Source organism: Dermacentor silvarum, chromosome 10 (genome assembly GCF_013339745.2).
Source record: "Dermacentor silvarum isolate Dsil-2018 chromosome 10, BIME_Dsil_1.4, whole genome shotgun sequence".
Taxonomy (NCBI): Eukaryota; Metazoa; Arthropoda; class Arachnida; order Ixodida; family Ixodidae; genus Dermacentor; species Dermacentor silvarum.
The window spans coordinates 7,952,961-7,979,100 of record NC_051163.1 but is presented as its reverse complement, the minus strand read 5'-3'; the positions used below and the strand labels follow the sequence as shown (position 1 = coordinate 7,979,100).

General features: G+C 46.0%; 3 protein-coding genes across 6 annotated transcripts in view; 2 read left to right on the top strand and 1 right to left on the bottom strand.

The window, feature by feature from the left end:
- The window catches only part of LOC119466080 (nuclear pore complex protein Nup153-like), a 68,978-nt gene extending 53,224 nt beyond the window's left edge, over positions 1-15,754 (bottom strand). For 2 of the 3 annotated variants that reach the window (XM_049657606.1, XM_049657607.1), the window contains exons 1-4: positions 15,530-15,754; positions 13,668-13,776; positions 10,671-11,101; positions 4,215-4,328 (exon numbers count right to left, since the gene is read on the bottom strand). In XM_049657606.1, the coding sequence (XP_049513563.1) occupies positions 4,215-4,328; positions 10,671-11,101; positions 13,668-13,776; positions 15,530-15,598 (723 nt within the window). In that variant the 5' untranslated portion in view covers positions 15,599-15,754. The remainder of the gene's footprint in view (positions 1-4,214; positions 4,329-10,670; positions 11,102-13,667; positions 13,777-15,529) is intronic. The other variant, XM_049657609.1, reaches the window with a different exon arrangement.
- LOC119466082 (piggyBac transposable element-derived protein 4-like) lies at positions 5,700-8,722 on the top strand. Its single transcript, XM_037726572.2, has one exon. It carries the CDS (start codon positions 6,381-6,383, stop codon positions 7,608-7,610), a length of 1,230 nt encoding a protein of 409 aa, XP_037582500.1. The 5' UTR covers positions 5,700-6,380; the 3' UTR covers positions 7,611-8,722.
- Positions 15,755-17,355: 1,601 nt separating the features above from the next.
- Positions 17,356-25,749, top strand: LOC119430949 (caseinolytic peptidase B protein homolog). Of its 2 annotated transcripts, none has more exons than XM_049657620.1 (7): positions 17,356-17,494; positions 17,936-18,090; positions 19,093-19,361; positions 21,011-21,377; positions 22,299-22,598; positions 24,184-24,537; positions 24,813-25,749. In XM_049657620.1, exons 3-7 carry the CDS (start codon positions 19,258-19,260, stop codon positions 25,515-25,517), a joined length of 1,830 nt encoding a protein of 609 aa, XP_049513577.1. In that variant the 5' UTR covers positions 17,356-17,494; positions 17,936-18,090; positions 19,093-19,257; the 3' UTR covers positions 25,518-25,749. The 2 variants fall into 2 exon arrangements, with proteins under 2 accessions (XP_049513577.1, XP_049513576.1); XM_049657619.1 differs by having other exon boundaries at positions 17,452-17,840.
- Positions 25,750-26,140: the final 391 nt, after the last annotated feature.

Here is a 26,140-nt window from a genome sequence, read left to right as displayed (position 1 = left end):
CAACGGAAAAGGCGGGCTTTGTGCGCCAGGGCAAAACCCCCCATGGGTGAAACTAACGTGGTGGAAGCACCTCATATTACCGAACTCTGGGAGCATGAAATAGGCGGTGCTTCGAAGAGGAGTTTCCAGGTGCCGATAGTGCTGCCTTGTTCTGCGAAGTGATCTCCGACGGAGCAATCGTCGCGACAGACGGCGGCGTTGTGCGATGGAGAAGACGACAGCAGTGGCAGTGACGAGATTGACAATGGCCTGTCTTTGACACTGACCCTGATGTTCACCTAAAGTGCACTGTCGTCAATCGGTCAATCGAGTCGCTGACTGATTTCATGTACACTAAATTACAGCCGCCAATGTTCACACAGCAGCTGGACACGATGCACATGGTGGTTGTCAATCGAGTCGCTGACTGATTTCATGTACACTAAATTACAGCCGCCAATGTTCACACAGCAGCTGGACACGATGCACATGGTGGTTGTGAACCCAAAACTTTCGCAAAAGCAGGTGCACATTTCTGACAATTTCGGCACGCTTAACGCTTGACACGCTGTTTCAGAGGTATAAATAAACAGCCTACTTTCACAGCCTACTTTCTACAATATCGATATTTTATCGCAAGTGGCAAATTTGGCTTCGGAGCTACAAAGGTATGTTCAGCAGCTTTTTTTTTTTTGTGAGGGCAGTCGAAATATAGCGATCATCGGTTATAACGATCGGATTTTTCGTACTTGATATACAGTGCAGTCCACTTATAACGGTATCAAGAAGAACGAAAAATCCAATCGTTATAACCAATCATCGCTATATCTGGACTGCCGATAAAAAAAAATATATATTTTTGAAGTCCCGAAACCAAATTTGCCACTTGCGGTAAAAAATCGAGGTTGTAAAAAGTAGGCTGGGAAAAACAAAACGTTTATTTATACCTCTAAATAGCATCTCAATCGTTAGGCGCGCTGAAATAGAAATCTGCATTTGCTTTTGTAGAAGTTTCGGATTCACAACCGCCGTGTACATCCCGTCCAGCTGCTGCGCGAACACTGGTGCGAACACGGGCGGAACACTGGAGCGTGCGTGAAATCAATGAGCGACTCGATCGACGACATTGCACTTTGGTTGAACATCGGGGTCAGTGTCAATGAATGGCCATTGTCAATCTCGTCGCTGCTGCTGTCGTCGCCTCTGCCGCACAACGCTGCCGTCTGTCGGGACAATCATCGCCCCGGCAGTTTGCAGAACGAGGCAGCACTACCTGTACTTAGAAACTCCTCCATAGAAACACCACCTATTTTATCGTCAGTAGCGACGTGCTCCCAGAGTTCGGTAATGTCAGCGGCTTCCACCATGTTAGTTTCACCCATTAGGGTTTCGTCTCGGCGCACAAAGCCCGCTTTTTCCGTTGATCGGCATGGCCACTGCTTCTAGCCTTCATGATCGTGGCGCTCCCGGTTTTCATAATCATCGATATTATCGACTGCGCGAGGTCATACTTCGAGTGTTGCTAAATTTGCAGCTTCGCCTCGAGAAACACGGCTTGGCGCTTTGTCGGCGCACCTCCCACTCTTTCTGCGGCGAATTTCTGCGCTGACTGAGAGCGGGAGATTGTAAAGGCAGCGTAGGACGCGCAGGCACCACTCGCTTATCACTTTCTTCCCCCCACTCCTCTGAACGCTCGCGCGACCTACGCTGACGCGGGCACGAAGCAGCTGGCGCCATCTTGTGCACGCTGCGCCAACTTGCGATGCTCTCCATGGCTTTCGTTCGCAATCAGCGCACGGGCGGGATGCACTGCGGTGATGGCGGCAAATACGAACTCGTGTAGGCAAACTTTCGCCCTGTCTTCGGAACAGGCAACTTAGGAACACAAATTTCGCGATTATTCTGCATGAAAACCGCTGCCCAGAACCAATATTTCGATCGTTATTCCAATATGCGGTGAATAATATGTTATATATGTTTTTTTTTTTCTCATAGCCCTAATGCCAAAGTTGATACAGTAAAAGCTCGATGATACAATCACGGCTAATACGAATTTCCGGATGATAAGAATTTTTCAGTGGTCCCAGCCGAGCCCCATTACTTTGCAACGTGCTAGAGAACGGTTGTTACGAATCGATTTTCGGCCTGCGTCGGTTGATACGAATAAACGCCGCCCCACTGACTGCCGCGAAAGAGAACAGCGCGCAGTCACGCGCTTTCTCCCATTATCTTTTGGTGCGGAGGCACGGACGCGGCGCCGGACAGCGCGGACTCCGCGACTGGGCGCGAAGAGTTTGAAGCGGTGGCGCTTTTGTACTTTTCCTCCTTTTCGGCGGCCACCCATCGGACGGAGTGGCTACTGTGCTTCGGGCCGCGTTCTTTGTGTTTGCGCCATTTTACCTAGTCGCAGCGAGCTATGTCTACCGAGATAGGATTGTCTACCGAGATAGGACATTAGAGACTTTTTCTTCAAGAAATAAATGCTTTTTACGTACATGTGCCTGAGTGAGTTCACCTCTGACTCTTTAATTTAGCTACAGTCTAATCTCGTTGATTCGAACACGCTTATTTCGAACATACCGCGCACTGACAATGCTCTTAGCAGCGCGCCAAATCACGTGGCGGCGCCTCCGACCGGAATTGCTCCGACACCGCCATAGAGCAAAAGCTCAGGAGAGACCCCTCAATGCCGCGCGCGAAGGAACAGGGAAAAAAATAAAGAACCCGCGGCGGAAATTTCACCCTCTCTCAAATTGCAAGGTCGCCGTTTCTGCATCGCGCCGGAACAAGCGTGTACGTGCCGACTAGAGTGTTCTAGACAACCGTATTCTAGCACACACTAGTGCCGACGTCTCAGCCACGCGGATAAAATGGCAGTGAACCCTTCTCCTCTATTTTCTCTGCTCACGCCCGCAAACGCTCGCTTCCCGATAACGGCAGAAAACGAAACTTCAGGGAGCGGCTAAAATAAGCTGGCGCCAGCACGGCGGCGGGCGCGCACGGAGTCGAAGGTGAGAGAGCTACGAGGGAGTTGAGAGGGAGGGCGAGGGGAGCCACCGAAGCGGAGGAGTTGACGCGGCCAAATCCGCTTCCATGCCGCCCTCCTCCCTCACCTTCGACGGTCTCCGCGCGCACCCGTGTGCCGGCGCCGCCCACTCCCTGAAGCTTCGTTTTCTGCCGTTATCGGGAAGCGACCGTTAGCGGCGTGGGCAGTTTCGTGGCCCGCGCTTGCTATGCGCTTGCGCGCCGCGATATTTCACGACTCGCACCGTTCGTGCATCATGCTATGGTGTACGAATACTTCAAAAATACGTCCTTTTAATTCGAACAAATTTTCGGGCCCCTTCGAGTTCGAATTATCGAGATTCGACTGTAGTTTTAATTGTGTTTCGATGATACGAATTTCAGCTAATACGAATATTTTTCGTGACCCCGTGAGATTCGTATCATCGAGCTTTCACTGTACTCTTAGGTCGACTCATCGTTATAACCGATATATCGTTATATGTGGTATCGTTATACGTGGACTACACTGTAATTATAAGTGGACTGCACCCGAGTGGATTCCTGAACTGGCCACACCACTTGATCAAGAGCAGTGGCGATCAAGAGCAGCAGTGGCAGTGGCAATCAAGAGCAGTGGCGAGCAGTGACGAAGCAGTGGCTCAGTTTCTTCACAGCCGCACGTTTTCGAGTTTAGTGCAAAAAACGGCAGCACCGTCTGTCGGGCGCTGTTTTACTCACCGACAGCAGTAAAGGGCAGTGACGGCGTATACATCACCACTCCTTCGCTCGGTGGCGGGCAACTGAATGAAGTCTTTTGTTGGCATGAAAGAAGCGCAGCAAGGTTTCTGGAATCCCAATTCAACAGTCCAAGTATTTAGTATTTAGTCCTTAGTATTTGCCTTTAGTGTCCCTTTACACTTCTTGCTGTAAAAGCATGGTCTTAAGCGACCAGGTTTTTGCACTGCCATGTTCTTGTACACTAACACATGAATGTAAATCAAAAAGCAGGGAAGAATAGCAATGAAGAATAGCAGTCGAAAAATTAAAACCAAGTGAAAATTTACTCTGCCATTGTAAACGTCCAGCCTCGGTTTTGAGAAATGCGCCAAACTGCTGGGCATCTGCCCCCACCTGCACTACCACTGCTCAACTAAACTCATAGGCTGGGTCATCACTAAGAACCATTCACAGTAGCGTTGCTGATGAAGTCCCAACGGTATCACACATACCATGGGAGTCTGAGACGTGGCCAGCATTCGTAGCCTGTTCTGGGCAGCAGCTCCACCATATGTCGTCTGACCAGAGTAGAAAGGAGACTTCAAAGGGCTCTCTTCCTGCCAAAGCTGTAAGAAGGAAAAGCAAATGTTAACTACGTCACATTACCCCTACTTAGTAAAAAATTGTATCACACTTTCATTTCATTCCGTTAATGTTTACCCTCCTGGCTTTACAGCATTACAGAGGGGAGCAGGCACGAGCAAAATGCAAAGAACAAGCGAAAAAAGAAAGTTGCAACAGTTGAATCCCCCAATAACAAAATCAGCGGAAAAAGCAAGAAAAAGCTTTCGCTATAATTTCATTGCTGCGAAATGAGACAGCACATCAGGGAATGCGTAGCAAATGAAACTGTACAGTCAAGATTTCGCTAGCCTACTTTGGCAAGCCTTGGTCGAGGCTATAGAACAGCATTGCCGACAGCACAAAGTGCGCCCCATGAATTGGGTCAGCGATGCCGGCACTGCCATGGAATGGTATTCTCAGTCGATTGCTTTTGTAGATACAATCACTTTCGCAAGATTTCGCATAACTCAACCCCAGACAAGGAGCCACAGTCTTACTCCAGCGCACTCTGTCACCCGTCGACGCTGACGCGTACAGTGCCGAGAGTGAAAGTGACTGTATCCCATATACACAAAAGCAATGGACTAAGAATATACAGTTCCTTCGTGCAAATCAACGTCCAGCAACACAAAATCCACATGTGATGCCTGTTGGGTGGCACCGAAACCAGCGTTCTTGAATCAGGGGACACGTATTGTTGGAAGATTACGCAATCAAAGCCGAAATGCGAGGCAGCTCACGCTGCAGCCGCCATCTCATGCTCTATAACCAAGTTGATGTAGGTTGTGGGGATTGAGGAATGTGCTGGCACCATTGCACCGGCTTCACCTGTCTGCCGTCCCCCGCCTATCCCCGCCCGCACCCAACCGGTTTCAGCGGTGGTGCTCCATTCACGGTGGTTTGCGGTAAAGCGGCTGGGGCGCTGACGTCACTACGCGGCCGCTTTCGGCTGCGAGTTGGCCCATTGATTATCACCAGAGCAAGTAGCATAGCCGCCGGGACTTTTCCTAGCGGCGTCTCCCAGCTTGAGCCTGTGATCTCACAGCGGCGTGCTATAGGCACCCATGTCTATTTTCGCCCTTGGTGCAAGACCCCTTTGGTTCCCCGCCGCCCAGGCGTTTGTGCAGTGCTGGTGCCGACGGATTCAATAAACGGTTTCCGTTAACCCCTTAAGGGCTTATGACGACCTAAGCTTGTCATGAGCAGTCGCCCCTTTTTTGCTTATGACGACCTGGGGTCGTCATGGGTCTTCCGCAATGTTCCAAGAGGAATTTGACGAGCCCAGCTCGTCAAATGGTGCTTTTCTATTTATAACGCAGATGGCAGCATTGGCGCTTTTGTTGAATGAGCGTTTGCGCACTTGCTGGCGGAATGCGCACCTTGTGTTTCCCTTGCGTCATAGAGGATTTTGACGAGCCCAGCTCGAGAAATGGTGCTTTTCTATTTACACCACAGATAGCAGCATGGGTTCCGTCATTGGCGCTTTTGTTGAATGAGCGTTTGCGCAACTGTTGGCGGAATGCGCGCCTTGTGTTTCCCGCGTGTTTTATAAACAAACATGGCCACATCCACGTGGCGTACTCGCGGGGGAGATCTTTCTCCCTCAGATGATGAAAGCGCGAGTGATGAGGATGTGGTTGTCGAGTTTGATTCTTGAAGTGAAGAAGATAGTGATGACGTTTTTACGGGCAGTGACACTGAAGAGGAAGAAAGCAGCGATGATACAATGGCCAGCGCCCGCGAATGGTACCGGATAGGCGCCGACAACATCCCAGTCAGACCTCCACCGGTTTGAATTCAAGGGTTCTCCGGGAGTGACGATCACAGTGAGCTCTCCCCCTCAACCACTTGAGCTTTTTGAGGCTTACTTTGATGATGAACTAATTGATGTTATCGTAGTCGAGACAAACCGGTACGCCTCTCAGCTATTGAATTCGAGTAACCTGAGCCAACATTCTCGCTGCCGAAAATGGTCTGCACTTACGCGAGAAGAGCTTCATGTTTCTCTTAGCCTCTTGTTGCTGCAGGGAATTGTACAGAAACCAAATGAAAGGATGTACTGGTCGAGAAATCGGCTGATTGAGACTCCTGCTTTTGGCGAGATAATGCCGAGAAACAGGTTTCAACTCATCATGAGAATGTTGCACTTTGTTGACAATGCGACCATCGAAAATTTTGAAGGACACCCTCAGCCTCATCTCAGAAAAATCTGGCCAGTGTATCAAGAGCTTCTGACCAAATACCGCACGTTGTACGTGCCTGAGCGTGATCTAAGTGTCGACGAGAGCTTGCTGCTATTCAAAGGACAGCTCAGTTGGAAGCAGTACATGCCCCTAAAGAGAGCAAGGTTTGGCATCAAATCATTCGTGCTGTGCGAGTCTGAAAGCGGCTATATTTGGAACTCAGTAATATATACAGGGAAAGGCACCAACCCTGAGATCTCGTCAGTAGGAACAGAAACCTTCGGAATGGCAACGAAAGTTGTACTGAAGCTTGCGGAGCCCCTCCTAGACAAAGGCTACTGCATCACAACCGACAACTTTTACACATCACCAGAATTGGTTGACTTCCTTCTCAAGAGATCTACTGATATCTATGGCACAACACGAGCCAATCGCAAAGACCTTCCTCCTGGTTTCGCCAGGGCAAAGCTCAAGAAAGGTGAAATGAATGCCTTTCAAAGGGGCAAGTGTTTGGCTGTACAGTGGATGGATAAAAAGCTGGCAACAGTTTTATCCACGGTGCACAGTGCTAAAATGGTGCCATTCACTGACAAAATGGGCAACCAAACCTTGAAGCCCGAAGCTATCCTGGATTATAACCATACAATGGGAGGAGTCGACAGGGTCGATCAGATGCTGTCCAGCTACTCAGTGCCACGCAAGCGAAAGAAGATCTCATACAAGCAGATCTTCCAACACTTATCGGATGAAGGGACCTACAATTCATTCGTCCTATATCAGAAACGAGGAGGCAGAGCATCTCATCTGGATTACCGGCTCAAACTTATTGAGGCGATCATCACCAATTACTCCCGTAAGAGCAGTACCAAAAAGAAAGGGCGGCCGAGATGTCCCCTGAACATCAAACGGTTTGATGAGCACCACTTTCCGTCGCATATACCAGCAACAGAGAAGCAAGAACCAACACGCCGCTGCGTAGTCTGCTACTTGAAGCGAGACGGAAATGGTAAAAACATCCGCAAGGAAACCAGGATCTGGTGCAGGTGGTGCGAGAAGGCTCTCTGCGCAGTGCCGTGCTTTGAACGCTATCACACTAAGTGAACTATCAAGGAATAGTGCATCTTGTGCGCGGCAATTCAATTCCAACCCTTACTTTCTAGAGTTGCAGAAATTTTTTTCAGAATACACCTTAAATACCCCATGTATTATAGAGTAATAATACATGATGGAGCGAAGAATGGCCAATAAAACATTATTATCTGCCGAAAAAAGTTTTCGCAAATATTTTTTTTTGTTTTGAACACATTACTGAAGCATTTCGCATCATAAAAAATTTGGCAATTTTGGAACAGATTTTTTTTTTTTTTGTTAAATGAGCCCTTAAGGGGTTAAGTCAGGGCAATACTGTGTTCTTGCATGCATCGCTCGGTAGCCCCTTGCGGCCTGAGCTCGCGCACAGCAGTGCTGTAAGCAACAGCTGACGCGGCCCTGTGGCTCGCTAAGCTCGAACCCGCAGTGGTTGGTCTCCTGCGAGACATTAAGACCCCACAAGGTAAAATGTGTATTTTTTTTCTTTTTGCTGCACTTTTTGGACCGAGGCAGCACAGATTATGCACTGCACTAGGTACACAAAAAACGTCGACTCATGTCAGTAGAGACATGCGGCCGTTCCATTTGAAACAGGCGATCAACAAACAAGATAGCAGCCATGATGTTTTTCCAGCGCACGCACTAACTTCAGCTGATTGGCTGTTTTTGTGAACAAAAATGGCATCAGCCTCACAAGCACGCTGTGACAGCATTTTAAGCAATTCAAGGGGGCGAAAAAGTGCATTTGAGCACTTCATGTACTCTGTTAGTACTCTGTTAGCATTACACGGGTAGATAAACTTTTTTCATTGTGCCGAGAATTTCGTTGTCTCGGGCTTTCGTTATCGCAGGGTTCGACTGTATATACATTTAGCGCATACTGTAACACCCCCCTCATGAAGACAAGTGCTCCCTTTCAAAATGTTTGTTAACCATGTGTTGACTGAATACAGTAGAACCCTCCCGATATGTTTTTCACGGGACCGTTAAAAAAAATGTAGGAGCCGGGAAATGCAAGAACCGAGAAACAGGAAAAACTGAGAAATTATAGTGGTGGTGAGCTGCACACAATTTTATTTTTAAAAAGGTCGCAGCTTCACCCGAAAGCCGAAGTATCAATTGCAATAGCAAATTACTAGACAGCTATACAAAGCACCTCGCAAAGTATTTGCTTAGTAACTATACATGGTGTCAGCCTGCATCAGCAAACATGAATACATCAGACTCGATAAGCACAGACACTCACTGTCAAAACGCTGGCGTGAGGAAGCGCGGCAGCAGCAGCAGTGGTCGATGTTACCTTTGTGCTATCGCTTCAACGCAAACTGAGCGTCAAGAATACACAGCACGCTCAAAGCTACAAGCCGCCGACGCACTTACACTGCCTAGACTCTGCTCCACAAGGCAGATCACTTTCAGATCACTTTCATGATCGCTTTCAAGCCGCACAGTACACAGTCGCGCGGGCCAATGAAGCAGCACTTGGGGACAGTGGAACCTCACAAACTGCGACTTACAACAGACATTTGAGCTGATCGGTGTAGATTCATTGCTCGAATACACCGGAAAACTTGACTGATAACAAGCAGTAAAGAAGGTATGAGACAAAAGCTGTTAACTCAGAATTGTAAAGTTTAATTGAAAAGAAAACAGAATGTATTAAAATTAAGCTGATCATGAGGTCACATGCCCAATATTAAGAATGTGCTGCATGCAAGTAAGGAACCAGTCACACAACAAACTGAAAAACTAAACTGAAAAGCCAGGTAAAGGTAAATTCTCGGCTATGCTCGAACTTTACCTGGCTTCCACCTATATTGAATGGGACAGTCGTTTGTACCTGCAAAAGAGTGGCGTTTTTTGCATAGGTTCGTGTTTAGCTCCGATCTTGAGCGATTTATTTTTAGCTCATGTGGCAGAACCATGTCTAGCAGTCTCGAGGGTAGCGGTGTAGTCAAAGCTTTTAGATTCGTTGACTTCCTAATTTTCGTAGATCAAAATTTCATTGACGCCGACTTGGTCGTTGGTCAAACATTGACAACCTTCAGGCAGATTCTATCTCCCATAAGTGATCCACGAACTTTCGGTAGATTCCTCCATCAGATTTTTAGATCTCAAATTGTTTTTAGCAAGTAACCACGTCTGTTGGCAGTATGAACGTCGGGCTAGTAAACCTCTGCTACCTTTAAGTTCCTCTCACTCTAAGCTAGTTAAACGCAGCATTCCTAACATGTGCTTGCTGAATGTTTTTAAGAAGTGCTGTCCACATCGAGCTGCGGCGAGTTTTATTAAGCAGATTGACCAACTGGAAGAGGCAGGCTACACGCAACCTGTTCTAGTTTCCGCAGTAGAAACAATCCTGAAAAAGTCACGAACTCGCCAACTGGACCAGGAGCCACCTCGCGAAAAAGAAAAGGCAGCTGTCATACCTTACGTACCGCATGTCGTATAAATTGAAAAAGATTACCAAGCGAGCTAACGCAGAAGTCGTGTTTTCTGCCCCATGCAAGCTTTCTAAGCTCTGAAAAATGACCAACCCTTCTTTCCGCAAGGCACCGGCCTGTGTCACAAAACACGATAACAAATACTTAGATTGTCAGCCAGGAGTGATTTATGAGATTCCTTTAGATTGTGGAAGAAAGTGCGTGGGCCAAACTAAGCAGTGCCTGAATGACAGGCTGAGGCAACATGATAACAAAGTCAACATTGGGAGGGAGGGCCACCTGGCTATTCATTGTAGAGATTGTAAATGTAAGCCAGACTTCTACGCCTGCGCTGTGGTTGCCAGAAGCCGTGAGAAATGAGTTCGTTTAATAATTGAGGCCAAAAGGATCATTGAGGCAAGTGATGAGTGTGTGCGTAAGTAAGTGTTGCATCAATATCTATCATGCAAAGAACTGCTTTATCTGAACGCGAATGCGCACTGAGAAACTGTGATTGCACTCCCAGTATAAAATAGTGGCGCCCTGTGTGTGTCTCTTCATCCGTCACCGTTTTCACGCCTTCACTTCAGATCATGCTTCCAACACACCCAACTATCCATCCTAATGTCGAAAAAATGGTAAGGCCTACTTTTTGTCTCTTGTTGGAGCTAGCTGTTCCAATGAGACTTGTTCGACTGCTGGGACTGGGTGTTGCTGCTGACCACTGCTGCGACTGTTGCAATGGCCACTCTGATGTCTGCTCTGGCGACCGCTCCAACGTCCTCTTGAATGTGTGTCCCAGTGGCCTTTCCGATAGCCTCTCCGATAACCGCTCCGACAATCGCTCTGATGGTCGTGCATACAACCTTTCCAATGGCCGCTCAAATGTCCTTTCTAACGACCTCTCCAACAGCTGTTCTTGTGGCCGTTCCAAAGGTCGCTGTAATGGTGTCTCCGGCCTTGATGTCACAGGCTCCGAGAAGCTGGATGTCTCATTAAAGACATCGTCCGGTCCCACAGCACAGTCCCGTGTCGACCGTGGTGAGGCCAGGGACGGATAGACAGAAGGATCCCTTTCGCCTGCACCAAACACAGTGATGGAATAGAAGTTTAAGAAATAGGGAGGACTGGCACACAAGCAAATTCAAGCGATCAAAATGAAATGAATAAGAAAGGAAAAAAGTGGACATCTAATTTCTTCTACGAGAGGAATAAGTTACCACAAATCAAATTTACAGCAGAACAGCAGGACAGTATGCATTTGCTCCAGTTGGTGCATAACTACATATGGTTGAACAGCGCAACGACAGGGCGCTGCGTGAGCAACAAGACCTGTCACACTTTCTGTCTGGTCCTTCCGCTATTCACCCATGCGGCAAAACAGTGAGTGGGTACGCCAAATCCAAGCCATCCAATTACATATTACACTGAATATGTAAAATATGCTACATTTGGAATATTACTGTTATTACAGCCTAAATTTCACTGCATAATGACTTGCAAAGCACTTAACTCCCCCCCGCAAGAAAAAAGAAGGTGCGGGGAGGAACCAAGATGATGCAAGGGCTAGGAATAGGATGCCTACACTGTATAAGAAAGTTCAGGGCCAACTGCAATTTTCTTACAGAAAATGAATTTTCAGCATACAAGAAGCCCTCAAACAACAACACTTCATCACACGAAGCATGTGAAGCCAACTTTAATTTTGCTCTAGGGTTTACCATTTCTGTAAAAGGAAGCTTTCCCTACAGTGAATCTCACTAGTTTCTGCACCAATAAAAGTACCTTTAAGTTTCCTTCAGGCTCGGAACACACACACAACATGCAAGTACTACAAGCACTGTGAGATTCCCCCCCCCCTTTTTTTTTGCTGTTCCAAATTGCTTTATAGCAACATTGGGTAGGAGAACCAATACAGACCCTAAGAAAAATTAGGAGCCACTGGGTAGCCGTAGCCTGAAGAATGAGGGAGACATCATGACAAGTCAAAAAGTTACAGCCACTTCTATGCCATGCAAAGAAATATCAAATACAAAAAAACGCTGAAAGCAGCACCAAGTTTTCTTCTCAGCATTTATGCATCACTATGAGTACACCCATTGTCTCCACTGTGGTGTGTTCCGTAATCTTGTGCGTAATATGGCTAAAAATACTCCCTTAAAGAGACATCACACGTGAGCTGCGGATACATCACATGCGACACACGCACAGTGACTCCTGCATCATCATTGTCAGCCTGTTATAAGTCCACTGCAATATTGGATTGCAATATGGGATTGTTTGGAGAAGCCTTTGCCCCCCCCCCCCCCAAAGGCTTCTCCAAACAATCCTCAGTTACTTCTGTCCCCCACCTGACCCATGCTTTCAAATGATTAAATCTCGTGATTAAATATAATGTTCTGATCCCCTCGACTGCTTTTCACCTTGGCACTCCCATTCTGTTACTCTGAAAGACAAGTTCTCTGCGCTACACATTGCCCAACTTGCCCGACTTGCCCAACTCCATTTCTCAAATGGGATATCCGTCTGCATTTGCTCTCTTATCTGTACTGCTATCTTTCTATCCGTTTTCTTTTTCTTTGCTGATTGCACACTCCTTACCTTCTTTTTCAAGTTTCTGAGCAATGTTCCAACTAGCCCATAAGCCCATCCCTTTGAATGTTCCAAGTTTCCTATTTATTGTATGAACGCATTATGTGCAATGACTTAAAATTCCTGCCAGTTAATTTCCCACATTTCCATGTATTTGCAGTACTCTGCATTGTGGATGATTATTGGCAGCTGTCCTGACCAGACACGGATAACGGCATGTTAACCCTGTGTTTGCCTCTTCTAAGTCACTTAGCCCCACAGAATACTGGTGGTGCAGACACAGTTGATATAAACTAGAGGCAGAACTAATGACATAATTTGCTTTTCAGGCTACATGAATTTCGGATGCTGAGAATATATTCTGCTGTGCCAAGAGATTAAATGTCAATGACTCTCCATGCCTTTTTTCAATGATATTAGGTAACTAAGGCATAGGAATGTATGTTAATTTGACAACTTATGTCTGCATTCCATCATTCCACATACATTAGTCTTGCAATTGTGTGGATGCTTTTATCATAGGTTACACCACAGTTCACTCTGCAATAACAGTGTATTTGTCAAGTGACGCAAGACAAGGCACTATAACAATGTTGACGTCCATCACATGCCTCATGGCAGCAACAGGCATCCATCGAACTATGTATGTTGCCTTTAATGGAAATGCATTCAAATGTGTGATGTAAAAAGCACTCGAACATGTGGCCATCTACAAGCAACACATCTGCTCAATGTACACTGAAAGAATTGTACACGACAGCAATAAACCAATAGTACATGTACAGCGCAGTCCACGGTTAAAGGGAATACCCCAATGTGCGGATCTCACTTTGCTGGTGCACTAGTTGAAAATGTCAGCCAGGTCAATGCACTCACAGGGGTGAATAAAAGAGCCAGCAGCACCAATCAAGGCACCTGCTGCAAAGCTGGCTGATTGTACTCTTGTCAGAGAGGAAAATTGACACATGCTCTACACTGATGTGTTCCCTACAATAGTGAACCGCACTGTACAGCCCCAGTTCATGCCATAAATGTGTTATCCGAGGTATGTTACCATTTATTAGATCTGGCTTTTCTTCACTGACAGGCTCGGGCGGGTGCTCACTCAGCCAGGATGGTGTCAGCAGCTGCCGCATTACTGAAGTCACAGTTTGCAGCACTGACTGCAATAAGAACAAAATTGCAATTGAGATTACACAGTGTAGACCACTTATACAGTGGTGGACCTTGTCTACTACATCATACATACCTTTCCAATCAGTGTTGGTATTACAACCCACCGAGCCAAGAAGCCCCTATTAAATATTTCTCCAGCCATTCTATAGTTATTAAGAACGAAATAATTTTTTTTTTACCTGTTTACGCTTATCTTTACTCAAATCCTGTTTGGAAGAGGTTGAAGTGTTCTTGTGATCAGGTAGCAAGACTAGAGGCAGCCAGTTACCCTAGCTAACAAACACGTGCATCCTTTCAATTGACAAACAAAAAACTAACAGGGAAATCATAGAGGTGATTCATATCAGTAACATGGGTCATGCATGTGTCAGTCATTCCATCACATTGTCAGACAAAGAAGTTGTCTTCTTGCGCAGCACGTGTCGCGAGGCCCATTGAAGTTCTTTAACGACTGTGTAACTTCAGTCTATTCAAGGGTTGACAGCAATTCTTTTCCGTTAAGTTTTTCCTGTGGTTTTCAGTTCCACCACCAGGGTGGTTATGTGCTGATAGAGTACTTAGGCGTAAAATTTTTCCTAAAATAAACCCGTTAAGAGTTTGCGCATTTGTCGTCTGTTCTTTCTTAGGGTGTTGTTGCGCAGTAAATATGAATCAGTACCAACTCGCCCAGATGTCAGTCCCTCTGGACTATTGCGAACCTGTGTGGCCCCCGCTCAAGTGCACTGCAGAAATGGCAGTGCGTGCATTTTTCTGAACATGCAACAGTTCAGAGTGTGGCGTTTTCTACCCATGACAGAAACGTTTATACTGGCGAAGTAAAAAATCTACCAGGATTATAACCCGATTTTTAAACATGTTCTTCACACTTATGAATGGGCTGCAGTGTATAACCATTGACTATTTTAATTGTACTTTTACGGTAACGCCAGCCAAAAGATAAAAAAACATGAGGGTACAAACACGCCAATCTACCATACCATAACTCCTATGCAAGGGTTTTAGACAAAGAATAGCACGCATTTCGATTACAATTCCTACAAAGCTTGCTCTCAGATGCACAACGTAGATGCAGCGTATTGAGCTGGATGCTTCAAGCTCACATGAGGTAGCGGGCCCCGCGGGCTAACTGAGATCGCATGAACCTAAGAGCCCTGATGGTTCAACGGTAAAGTTCGCGGGGTGTCATACAGCCGAATCTTGGTTGTGTCCACAAAGGATTTCGTGACGCCTTACGTAAATTTGCGCACTAAGGTAATGTCGGATTAGCACACTAGTTAAGTTTTTCTTTGGGATAACTTTTGTGCTCTTAACCAGTTGGAGCTCTGTGAGCGCCCAAGAGATTTTACCGGGAGACTGAAGAGTCAGTTGTTGCTCGACAAAACCATTGTTGACACTTCTATTTTGGTTTCGCGGTTGGCCACACTTGTTACTCACCCAGCGTCATACGCAGCACGTAACAATCCCTACGCAAACAACATGCTGTTAAACTTGTCTTCTTTTTGCCGGTACTTCAAAATACGGCGGCTACAATCTCGGGCGATTTTCTTGTGATGAAGAGACGTCCAGTACAGCCCACTAACATTCAATCATTTATCGCCATTCATTAGGGTTGTTTGTGACAGGCAAGAAAAAAGCCGACACTTCAGCAACACTGCAGCCTGGGTTTCGTCGTTTCGCTTCGAGCGGTAAAAGTTGACCGACGAAACATGCCGGGCTACTGCGTCTTTAGGCTTAGCTCACCCTGCGTCTTTCGTAAGGTTTCACCTGTTGTGTCTTGTCATCCGTAGGCCGGGTGGGTCTTCCCGCCATGGCAAGGAGCCCTCCTAGTGCGGAGAGGCGAATTTACACGAACTGTCACCCTACAGAATTTGCATGAATCACGACAAGCGGTTTTGATGGTCCCGCGAACCGCTTCGTGAAACACAGACCACACGCGCGAACTGCTGCCACTGCTGCTTAGATGAATGAGGCACAGACGTATGACTACGACTCATAGAGCTACTGAGGAGCTACTTCATTCAACTCATGATGCTGGATGTCTTTAACTGCCGCACCCCTTCTCTTTTTTATACACTTTCTAGACCTAATTTCAAAAAAAAAATCAAATAATGCTAATTAAATCTTCTTTTTGAGCAACTACAACAAAAAAGCAGAACAAAAAAATAATGTATTTGTGATCGCAAATGTTTTAATTAATTTTTTTTTTATTCGCTTTGTTGTTGCGCACATGTGTGGTTTTATTGCCTGGTGGTTGGACAGCTGTGCCATTTTTCGTAGGCCATATTACCGAAGTATGGTCCCTAGAAAAAGTTTTGCAAAGCTCTCGGGGCTTATCTTGTCCCACAACGATAATCACCATCTGTCTTGCTTGCGTTTCCCTTCTTGAAAACTCTTCGCCTCTTCGCTTGCTACTTTCCTGTCGAGAATGCTATGTCACGTACACTGATCACGCGCATGCGGTTCGTGACCTCTGGATGTACCGGGCGCTCAGTATATAGCTATCAAAAAAGGAGTCTTTCGACGCTTCACACGAGCATTGATAACTCCGTGTGGATCGGACATGCCTGCCTTCGGCGCGATCTGTCCGTAGATCCGATGCGAGTGGGTCATAGAATAAAGAACCAACGGTCGAGTCAGGAACCGGGTGACCGAGTCTGCCGTGATCGCGTTTACATCAAGGAGGTTTAAAAGTTTACATGAACTTGCTTCTAACGAGTCTAGAGTTGTTGTATATACACATGGAGAAATGAAAAAAGAAGAAGGCCATAGGGAACGGCGGCCAAAGAAAGCGTTCGAACAGGGCTTCCGGTTCCCGCAGCCATCTGCAACAGCTCTCTTTCATGAGTCTTATCGTTACGATTAGGTTGCACTGCACATTGCTTGTTTTTTGCCGTGTCCTGATAGCATTCCCGCTGTCGGCGCATAAATCGCAACGTCACAGTGGTCCCGCACAAGTCTCAACGCTAAATGGCCCTACCCGTCCGTGTTTACATGCACGCTGCAAACCTGTCGGACTTGGTCAACTATACTACAGTGCCTAGAATGTAAGTATATTCTAGGCACTGCGACCATACTACTAGCACTGTCAGCGTAAGCTGATGGAAGGGCTTTAGATCGAGCTTTAGGTCAACCTACCCCATGCACTCAGGCTGACTCGACTCGTTCAGCTCGACCACCTAGCGTTTACAGAAACTCGACAGGCCAATCCCCTCCCGACAAGCCGACTCGACCCACTGGATTCTGTCGGGTTCATATGAACGCGCTGATAGATCCTTGTTAGATTTCATCAACACCATCAACACATAATCAATTATACATGCATATATAACTTGCACGCGCCAAACGTTTCACGCCGCAGGGCAAACTTCGGGAAAAAAAAAAAAAAAGAAGTACCGGGCGGGCAAGATAACGATTGTTGTTGTGGGCCAAGATAAGCCCCAAATGGTACAGATTTTTTATAGAGTGTAGGCCTATCTCATCTTCCCAAAAGACCACATAACATTTTGATTTTTTTTTTTTTTTTTAACTCTTTTGGTTCGATCTGGCCAATGCCCGTCGACCGCCCGCTGGTGGCTTCTGCTGGCATCGTATCATCATAACTTGACGAATGTAATTAGCCATCTCAAGCCGCAGCCTGTGCCGCATCTACTCTAGCCGCATCGCAGCTGCTACGGCCCGCTACGGTGCACCCGCTCGCCCGCTCTCGTACGTACTGTGCGCGTTGCATCATGCGCAATATTTGCGACTGTTTTCGAATATCATTCTGAATTGATAATACCAGCTGAGAAGAAAACAGACACGCTTGAGCTACGTTAGGAAAAATCACTGACACTGGCACTAGTCCATTTCTCGCATAAGAACGCTGAGCTTCTCTAGAGTGTTCCGAACTTAAGACATCTCTGTAAACCGGCAGCCCCCGTCATTGATGAATATCGGTCTCAGAAAGCTAACTACAAAAAAGGAGGTCGATCGAGCTATCAAGGGAACAGTTGACAAAGTACTTGTGCTGAGATTTGGGGAAGAAGCTGACTGCCTGCGGATAGATGACATTGTAAGTGAAGCTGATGCATGGTCATGGTCCATGATCATTGAAAGTATTTGTTAATTGCTTGTTGACTTAGCCGTGTCACGCGCTGATTTGTGCAGCTGAACAAGGCGGCGCCTCTGCTATCTCGTATGGCAGAGGTGTACGCCGTAGAACCTCACTCCGTGCCCGTTTACACAAGGTACTTCGACGTCACCATTACGCCAGCCACGGTGTTCTTCTTCAATGGCCAACATATCAAAATAGAAAGCAGCAGGTAAGCTAACGAAATGGTATCGACCTTTATGTCGAGTGCTGATAGAATGTAGTTGCGCAATGGGAACCTATATTGCGTCATCACTATTTGCGTTGTTAATGACACCTAATCGAACTATGCTCGAACAAATGTTTCCACGCCGAAGGGAAGTCCTTAATTCGCATATCACGTAATTAACCATCGTTCGAGCAAACGCTTTCTTAAGGCCCCTTGAAATCCTCAAGTAAAGATTTGCTGTAAATAAATTGGTTATATGTCTGTAGGTGCAAATGTAAAAATTAATACCGGACTTTTCCTCAGCAATGCATCAATAGGTACATGTATCGGCTAACAACGTCCGTGGGTGTGCGTCAGCACCCTCGGCAAATAAGGCATTGAGCGCATTCATAGGTAAAGCAGCTGAAGAACCCGGAAGTTTTGTTTCATGGCCAGTGAAATGGTCCTGTGGCTCGATAACGCCATTAGGATATGCGAAATTGCTTCATATCATACGGTTTTATAATGAAATGTGTTGTTTAACATGCCTAAGCGTTCTGGTCTCTCTTTTTTTTTTAACCACTTTCGAACCTGGTTGAATTAAAGGCGAGTCAAATTAATGGAAAAATGTTCTAAAAGCCAGAATGTGACATGATGAAAGAAGCCCAAACTGCATGAGAGCGATTTTGTGCGTGACCATCCTTACCAAGGAAAAGATGGAAGCACTAACGTGTCGTGTTGCTTTGGCAATACTGCTGATCGTCAGAGTATGCTAGGAGCAGAACATCATGCCAACTTAAAGAAGCTGATTTTTATGTCGTAATGTTTTGCCTATAATTTTCCGTTCTATTACTCATTGCATGGCCCCTAGTGTCTTTTAAAGTCTCTTTATTATCCTCCAAGTTTCAGCCTCATACGTTAGTGCTGGCAGGATTTTGGTAAATTGCATTTGTGGCTTGTCTGCCTAATATGTCTGCCTGCTGCACAGTAGCTGCCAGCAACATGATTTTGAGTTGTCAATTTTAGGAGTGCCGACCACACCAAGTTTGTGGGCTGCTTCAAGACCAAGCAGGATTTGATTGACCTGGTGGAAGTGATCTACCGGGGTGCCATGCGAGGCAAGCTCATTGTGACGTCCCCAATCGAGAGTTCTCACACACCTCAATACGACCTCCTGTACAAGGACATCTGATGGCCATGTGGGCCACACCTGTGCTGCGAGCGGTCAGCCGCGAGCTGCGAGTGGCTGGTAGGCTGCACCGGCTCAGGACTAGTGCAGGAACCCTACTGCTGAGGTAAGAGTGTGTCAGTACTGCATAGTGCATTTGCACAATCATCATTCGAATGTAGCAGTGCTAATTTTGGAGATAGGAAAAGCAAGAAGCAGCAACGAAAACGAGGAAGATTTTTCACTGTCTTCGAGTGTGTTCTTGTTAAGCTTCATGTCATGCTGTTAAGCTGTTAATTGTTTCTGCATTGTACTTGAAGTGGTTCTTGTCGTCTTACACAAAATATTAAACACCTGCCATGTCTTCTAGGACAAGGACTTTCCAAGAGTTTCAATTTGTACATACTAATACCTTCAAGTATAGTCTCTTTCCAAAAACCATTGGTCATATACATTATCAGCTGACATGTATTCTTACCACTGAACCAGTTTTTAGACACGATAAACTACATTTAATTGCCAATTTTCAAGTACTTTGTATCCGTATTGTTCGCTACATGTGTCCCACTTCTGCCATAGCCCCGAACGGGGCTGCAATTTGTATAAATAAAGTATAACAAAAGACATGTTGTTCACTCCTAGTTAATGGTTGTCACTCGTGTTCACTGAAAAATGTAAATCAACTCTGGCAGAGAGCTTTAATGGTGGCTGCGAACAAGTACGCTAAAGAATGAAGAACACGAACAGAGTTTTAAACAATCTAAAATGAGCTCGAGCATTGAAACACAAGATAGGAAGGTCCCTTAGAGTTTTAGTGCTCATTCACTCTTCTAGCATTAAAAAAACATACTGTAATATAATTAGGCTGGATCGCTAATGTATTACAATCCATTTTAATCATGCTCATAATGGTGGAAGCAAGCAGGGCAAAAGATGTTTCTTCTTTCACATTGTTTGCTCTTTGTTACCGTGAAAGAAATCTACCTAGCCAGCTTTCAGTTTTGATCCTTCCATGTATAACTCCTTCCGACATTATGTCTGCATTTGTACATGCCAAGATAACACGTCATAAACACAAAGAACTAGAAAAAAATAAGGGCATTTAAACATTTTTCAACACAGCTTTGAACACTGCCAGTTAGACTGCGCTGCAAAGTTGTTTCTTATTCACCAAGCATGTTCGAAAAAAGAACTCTGGAAGGGAGGTAGTATCTGGACGCGGGTGCTTGCTGGCCACGCCAGTATGCGGCCACGTAGTGGGGGCCTTTCTTTGATTGTGTCTGGGAGTTGGGCAAATGTCTGGAATGGGGGGGCCTATATTTTCCAAGTACACTGCATGCAAACCAGTAGATCTAATTTCTGTAGCTAAAGCAGTTTTCCTAGTTTGGGCATGATGTGCACAATTTCTGGGCACGATGAAACGCAGCAAGAAATTCAATATCGCCAGCCTTTTTCAATCTTGTCACTCTTTTTCCTTATCTGGCCCTTGCGCTAATAAAGTTCATTAATCATCATCATCAGCCTTTTTCAATGCTTTAAGTTGTTGTGATGCTAAATACGCTAGAAATATGGTGAAATTGACTTGTCAGGTTACAGAATTAAGTGGTGTCTGAAACAGAAGAAACCCACACAGCCCTGTTACAAATGAACCTTGTTATATCCAATATTTGTTATGAGCATGAGTGAGAAGAATTATTTATTTACTTCAATATATCAGCGTTGGTTATGTCGAGGTTTGACTGTATTGATAATTTTGTTGTCTTCTTGCTTTCTCAGGGGTGCCTGGTTGCAACAGCACCTGCCAGTGTCATGGCAGCGTAGGGGACTCGGATTCGCTGCCGTGCCTGTAGGACTCGGTGGCTACTTGATGGCCAACAAAACCAGTAGCAGCGCTCAGGAGGAGAAGTTGTTTCGTGCTGCCAAGCTTGGCAATGCGGATGAGCTTCGACGTCTCTTGGCTGAAAAAAGTGTAGACCCGAACTGCCGCCACGCACTGGGCTGGACGCCGTTGCATGTTGCTGCCATCAGTGGGCACCGTGACTGTGTCCTGGCCCTTCTTGAAGCTGGTGCCGACATTGATGCTGGTGACGAATTCAGCAACGTTTACCAAATGGCGCGCGAGAAGCAGCTTCACTCCCTGGAGGTAACTAAACTAACCCAGCTATGTCGTTATATGTGACAGTGGTTTGGAATTTTGGGAATTAATGGACCATAGTTTAATGAAACTTGCACTGTTATTAGTAAAACAGATTCCCTTAATTGACATATAAATATAAAATATGAAGACAGTAACAAAAAAGGGCAAAATGGTTAGTGGCAGCATCTGGAAAATTTTACACAAATGTTATTAAAAGACATGATGCTGGAATTGTTTAGCTACCACTAAAATCTGTGATTTTTTGGAGCCTAAATAATGCGCCTTTTGTCTCAATATCATTCTCTGGTCACCACAGTGCTTCCTTTTGGAACATTGTGTTTAACATTGAGAATAACTTTAAAAAGCAACATACATGACTCTTCATGATCCTTGTACTCAGTAGAATTTTCAACCTTATCATCTGCCAACTGAATAGCGCATTGATAGTATAGAGGCAATATGAGGTTTTTCAGTCAATGCTTTCAAGATCTATGTTTCCCTTCATTCTGATGGCATTCTAATGAGTTATTTAGACACTGCTATAGACACTAATGTAAGGGCTTTTCGTAATCATTCTAGTCAGCTTTGTGATGTCACCTTTGTAAATGCATTGCAGGTCTGCAATGGTAGAAAAATTTTTAATGTCCAAGTGGTCCCACTAGTCACTGTACAATCAGCACAAATTAATATGCAAACAGGAAAAACAGGCATATGGCACTAGATTATGTGAGTGTGCAATGTTTGTACCACTAACATCCTGTCGCTAAATTATTTCATTACCATTACTTTTGAATCGGACAGTAAGTGATACAAATAAGTATCTTAGTGCTAGCAAAAAATGAATATAATGTGCATCATAGTGTGTTCGGACCTGTTCACACTTGAATTTATGTTGATCGTACATGGTGAGCTTGAATCCACCGGCAGGTGTTGGTGGTTCGTGAAGATGAGTTCAGCAACCGGCTAAGCAACCGAGCTTCATTCCGTGGATGCACAGCACTGCACTATGCAGTGCTCACTGACGACACACTACTGGTGAAGACCCTGCTGGAGAAAGGTGCTGATCCAACACTGGCCAATGACCAGAATCACCTGCCGGTCGACTACAGCCGCAACCCAGTCATGCGCAAGTTGCTGCAGGAGTACACGGATGAGCACATCAAAAAGCGCAAGCAGAGGGAAGCTGAAGAGCGACGACGCTTCCCCCTTGAGCAACGAGTCAAACAGGTCAGGTGTCACAAATGTTCTTTATTAAGTAAAATGAGCAGAAAATAACAAGAAGTTGATAACACTGTACTGCACTATCCAGGCTTGACATTTCGTCAGAGATGGCATTTCTATAGTCTACTGAGTTGTGCTGTGGAACATTGTAATCATGAACTAGAAGTGTGCCTCTGCATGGGCTCAAGAGTCCCATGTTGAACAAGCTTTTGCTGGTTGAACTACTTATCTTTGGCAATTGCCCTAACGTAGATTGTTGCCAAAGATACAATGGCGTTATACTGGTGACAAAGATGTGTCTGTAGCCACTCCTCGAATGATGGCTTGTGCCTCCCTTTTGAGCCCTTGTGGCTTGAGTGCAACAGGTCAGTTCATCTTTGCCGATTTTCAATGGTCATGTTCAGGAACATCAGCACGGGGGACATTATTTTTCTTATATGCTAGACTGGTTTGAGAAGCACCATTTATCAAGTGCTTCGTTAGTGTGCATTACTTTTGTTATTGAACAAGGATCGTTACTGATTCTCAGCTCAAAGCTCTCACCTGTTTTCCTGCTTACCATTATTGCACACGTTCAATTTGAGCACAGATTCTTTGTCAAAACGTACCTTGTGTAAAGAGAAGACATCACAATTCTTGCAGTGCTACCTGGCATTGCATAGAGAATTCACTAAGGGTTTAGAGACCTGCGGTGGCCACATTTCAGTGAAGGTGAAGTACAAGAACACTTGTGTACTTATATTTAGGTACATTTAAAAAACTCAAGGTGGTCATAGTTAATCTAGATTTCCCCACTATGGCATGCCTCATAATCAGATGGTGGTTTTGGCATGTAAAACCCCATAGTTTAACAAGGGTTTACAGCAGTGTGCATTGCTATTTGTAGAATGGTTTCAGGGAAGTTGTCCATTAAATTTATCATCATGGGTTCACGTAAGTTCTCCATTGAATTTATCATCCTTACGTTGCTCGTCATCACTGTTCATAAGTGTGCAGAACAACAGGGTCAAGCCTGTTGCTTACATTGCCCTGTGGGACCTCGTGTACCACATTTCACCACACAGCACAATAGGTGACTAGGGAAGTCCACTTGTAGAATATTGCATGTTTAGGGCTGACTTTTCCTTCAAACTCAGACGTATGGTTATCAAGCCCAGTGTAGTGGTAAAAGGCAAAGCTTTTGTTACATTTGTAGCATGGTTTAGTATATAGCGTGATGTGCACTACCGCCATCATAGATTATTTTGAGTGCACTGCATTTACCCTTCTGCCAAATGAACGGCCCTGTGCGTGCAGATCCACCTATCTCATCATTGCATTCTCTACAGCCCTCAACTGCATTTCCCTTCCGTTGGCAGTTGGTATTCATTCTGTTACCCTTGGAAACCAGTGATTACCTGTTCTTTATATTAGCTGATCTGCAAAACTTTTCTCTTGCCCTTTCCCAGTGTTATGCTAATCACTTTACATTGCTCATTGCATGATCCTTAGTTTCTTTTCAAAATCACTGTTAGCCTTTGAGCATTGATGTAATTTTATGTGTACAAATACAGTCACGTGACACACCAGTTCCGCATATTCTTGCATGCAGGTAATCGTGGGCCAAGAAGGTGCCATTGCCCTGGTTGCAGCCACCATTCGGCGCAAAGAGCTGGGCTGGTTTGACGACGAGCACCCACTCGTCTTCCTCTTCCTTGGGTCATCAGGCATTGGCAAGACAGAGCTGGCTAAGCAGATAGCAGAGTACCTTCACGGGGGCAGCACGGGCCGCTCATCATCGTCCGGAGGAAAGGGTTTTATCCGGTTGGACATGTCAGAGTACCAGGAGAAGCACGAAGTGGCCAAGCTCATTGGCTCGCCACCCGGCTATGTTGGCCATGATGATGGGGGCCAGCTGACACAACGGCTGCGCGAGTGCCCTAATGCAGTGGTCCTGCTTGATGAGGTGCAGTGCTTTGCTCTGTAGTGTGCATTGACTTCTGCATAGCAGTCTGGTGAAATCTAATTTTAGGCTGCAAAATGTGCACTTGTCATTTTGAATGATTCAGGAGCATTTCTTTAAAAAATGTAGAATGGTGATACTGTGTACATTTAACAGATAACATACCAAAGCCTATTTGCACTTATTTAGTATGCCTGTCTTTGTGTGTTTTATGCTTCGCATTTTTACTACAACACTGGCCTTTTGTGCTGAACTCGATATTGCTTTTTCCTGCTCAGGTGGACAAGGCACACCCTGATGTGCTGACTGTATTGCTGCAGCTGTTTGATGAAGGCCGGCTCACTGATGGCAAGGGCAAGACTGTCGTTTGCAAGGATGCCATCTTTGTTATGACTTCCAATTTGGCCAGTGAAGAGATCGCTCAGCATGCCACCGACCTCCGGAGAGATGCCGAATTGCTTGCCCTGCAGCGGCAGAGCCTGCAGCCTACCGGCGTTGCAGAGGAAGTCAGCATCCGCAGTGATTTTAAAGAACGGGTGGTGCGGCCCATCTTAAAACGCCACTTCCGCCGCGACGAGTTCCTTGGTCGGATCAATGAGATTGTCTACTTCCTGCCCTTCTCACGCAAGGAGCTGACGGTGCTGGTGACAAGGGAGCTTGAGGGCTGGACCCGGCGAGCGAAAGACAAGCACGGCATCGAACTCACCTGGGAGCGACGGGTCGTGGAGCTTCTGGCAGATGGATACAATGTCCACTATGGTGCACGATCAGTCAAGCATGAGGTAGAAAGGCAGGTTGTGAACAGGCTTGCAGAGGCACACGAAAAACAGTTGCTTGACTCTGGATGTGCTGTTCACCTTGTGGTTGAGGACAGCGATGATGGAGGACCGGCCAGGATTACGCTGCTGGTGCGACCTAAGTCGCACCGAACCATGGACCTGGACCTCCCACTGAGCAACGCTGCACCCCTCGGTGGCAGCTAGATTTGTTTGGATGGTTGTGACACAGTACAGCAGCACAGTGAGGTGCAGGAACGAGAGAATGGAAAGATTCCTGATCATAGTCGAATTATTTTGGTTGGTGAACTAATATCTGTGACAGCTTGCATAAGCTGCAGGAAAAAGCAGGTACAGTGTAGAGGCACTGGACATCCACCAACAACTGAAAATTTTGTGGTGACCTTGTTTGCTTCTAGTAAACATAACATGGGCATTATTCCTCCTATTTTGTTCCATAATATGCTCTTAGATAAAGTCAGTATAGCTGCTGCTATGGGTACTACCCATCAGCTGACCTACATAGATGGCCTGTTGAAGGTATCTGGCCTTATTTATTTTAAAGAGAACTGCGCGGTGCAGGTGGGCCACACTGTGCGATGTGGGTGGGCCACACTATGCGATGTGGGAACAGGGTCCGTGGTGCCTTCAGGTGGGTGTGTTCCCTAGTTGTGTGTGCTGTTGTGTAGGAGCATTTGTGTTGAGTGCGCTTGTCTCGTCTCGGTGCGATCTTGAGTGAGCGAACTTAAAACTCGACCCCCATAGAACGAATTTCCGGCGTCCAAGCGGCGAACCTGTCGTCCAAAATCGCGACGCGCGCCACCGACTTC

What these genes read in the sequence shown, in the direction of transcription:
- LOC119466082 (XM_037726572.2), top strand. Translation starts at nt 6,381, where the DNA reads ATGTACTGGTCGAGAAATCGGCTGATTGAGACTCCTGCTTTTGGCGAG.
- LOC119430949 (XM_049657620.1), top strand. Translation starts at nt 19,258, where the DNA reads ATGGCCATGTGGGCCACACCTGTGCTGCGAGCGGTCAGCCGCGAGCTG. An exon ending in GCAGGAACCCTACTGCTGAG is followed by an intron (nt 19,362 to 21,010) that starts GTAAGAGTGTGT and finishes TTGCTTTCTCAG; the next exon opens with GGGTGCCTGGTTGCAACAGC. An exon ending in AGCAGCTTCACTCCCTGGAG is followed by an intron (nt 21,378 to 22,298) that starts GTAACTAAACTA and finishes ATCCACCGGCAG; the next exon opens with GTGTTGGTGGTTCGTGAAGA.